Source organism: Sinocyclocheilus grahami, unplaced genomic scaffold, assembly GCF_001515645.1.
Source record: "Sinocyclocheilus grahami isolate Dianchi unplaced genomic scaffold, SAMN03320097.WGS_v1.1 scaffold865.1, whole genome shotgun sequence".
NCBI classification, from domain to species: Eukaryota; Metazoa; Chordata; class Actinopteri; order Cypriniformes; family Cyprinidae; genus Sinocyclocheilus; species Sinocyclocheilus grahami.
The window spans coordinates 699,106-700,833 of NW_015506044.1; the positions used below are offsets into that span (position 1 = coordinate 699,106).

Consider the following 1,728-nt stretch of genomic DNA (forward strand, 5'->3'; position numbering starts at 1 on the left):
AATTAAACAATATTGGGCTAATTGCACTACCCTGTGGAGTTCCATTTAGAATGTTATAAGGATCTGATATTTATTCTACAATTTTAACCTGAAAGGTACGTTCAAATAGAAAGTCTAAAACCCAATTATAAAATGTTCCACCTCTACCTAATTTATTCAGTTTAATTAGCAAACCTTCTCTCCACAGTGTCATAAGCCTTTTCTATATCAAAAAATACTGCAAACATGTATTCTTTCATTATATAGGCTTTTTTAACTTCATTTTCAAATAGTATCAAAGCATCTACTGTATATCTACTTTTCCTAAATCCACTTTGAAAAGTTGATAACATTTCCCTTTTCTCCAAAATGTAATTCAGTCGCCTCACAATAATTTTTTCTATGACTTTACATAGCGTAGAGGTAAGAGCGATGGGTCTATAACTACTAGGTTTTGTTATGTCTTTCCCATGCAGGCTTAGCTAGAGAGGAAGCACAATTGCAGTCTTCCATTGCTTAGGAAGGATACCCTCATTCCATATATAATTATACAATTCCAATAATGCTTCTAATGCATTAGCTGGTAGATTCTTTAATATTTTATAACTTATCATATCTTTACCTGGTGTTGTATATTAATAGCTGATTTTAGCTGATTTTAATTCAACATAATTAAACTCATCCAAAAATCTTGCTTTTTCTTGCAAGTATTTCCATATATACTCATAATTTGTTGTCGTCTTAAGAATGCATCATCTAAGTTTTCAATGCTATGAGCTTTAGTAAATGATTGAGCCAACATGACCTTATCTTTATTTTGGCTACCGTCCCACCTTCCTCAATTGCAGGTATCTTTCTGAAGCTATCAATTCCATTCATCTTCTTTATCATACGCCAGACTGCATTTATTTCGGTTTCCCTCCCTATTGTATTACAGAAGCTTTGCCATGCTGTCTTCTTCGTATTTTTAATAACCTTTTTAACATAAGCTCTTTTCTTTTGATAATCTATGACTGCTTCTGGGGTGAGTGTTCTTTTTAAAAATTTAAATGATTTATTCATTTCTCTAATTGCTTTCGGGCATTCCTCTGACCACTAAGGTACATTCTTTCTTTTACTTGTACCACTTACTAGCGGGATCGTGATACTGCTAAATAAACGGCATTCACTACTTTACCATACCTATCATCACTGACAGTTTTTCAAATTGTTCTTCACATAACATTTGAAACTTTTCCCAATCTGCCTTTTTATATATCCATCTTAAAACAAAATTACAATTTTGTATTTAAATCGTATTTTGAATTTCACCGATCACTGGAAAATGATCACTTCCAATATTATCTTTAGATACTGACCATATGCATTTACCAGCTAATGATGCTGAAACTATTGTGATATCTAAACATGACATTGCACCTCTTATCTATTCTTGTTGGGTTGCCATCATTTAGACACACTAAAGAGTTTTCTTCCATGAATTCTTCTATTACTTCACCATTTTTATCTTTGTTCCTGCTTCCCCAAATACTATCGTGTGCTTTAAAATCACCACACATAATCATTTTGTTTTGATTATTCTCCCATGGCACTTTTCAGAATGCCTACTGATAATTCCGAACAAGGATTATACAAATTTACTAATCTGATTACCCCCTGTATACCCATTACTTCTATACATATGCTCTCTGCATTACTTTCACTATTTACATACCTATCTATCTATCTATCTATCTATATATATATATA

The 1,728-nt window shown here is 32.2% G+C and overlaps 1 protein-coding gene across 1 annotated transcript in view; it reads left to right on the top strand.

The window, feature by feature from the left end:
- The first annotated feature begins 988 nt into the window (after positions 1–988).
- Positions 989–1,728, top strand: part of LOC107563278 (nuclear anchorage protein 1) — a 47,287-nt gene continuing 46,547 nt past the window's right edge. The window contains 2 exon segments of the mRNA XM_016248097.1: positions 989–1,003; positions 1,114–1,120. Of these exon segments, the coding sequence (XP_016103583.1) occupies positions 989–1,003; positions 1,114–1,120 (22 nt within the window).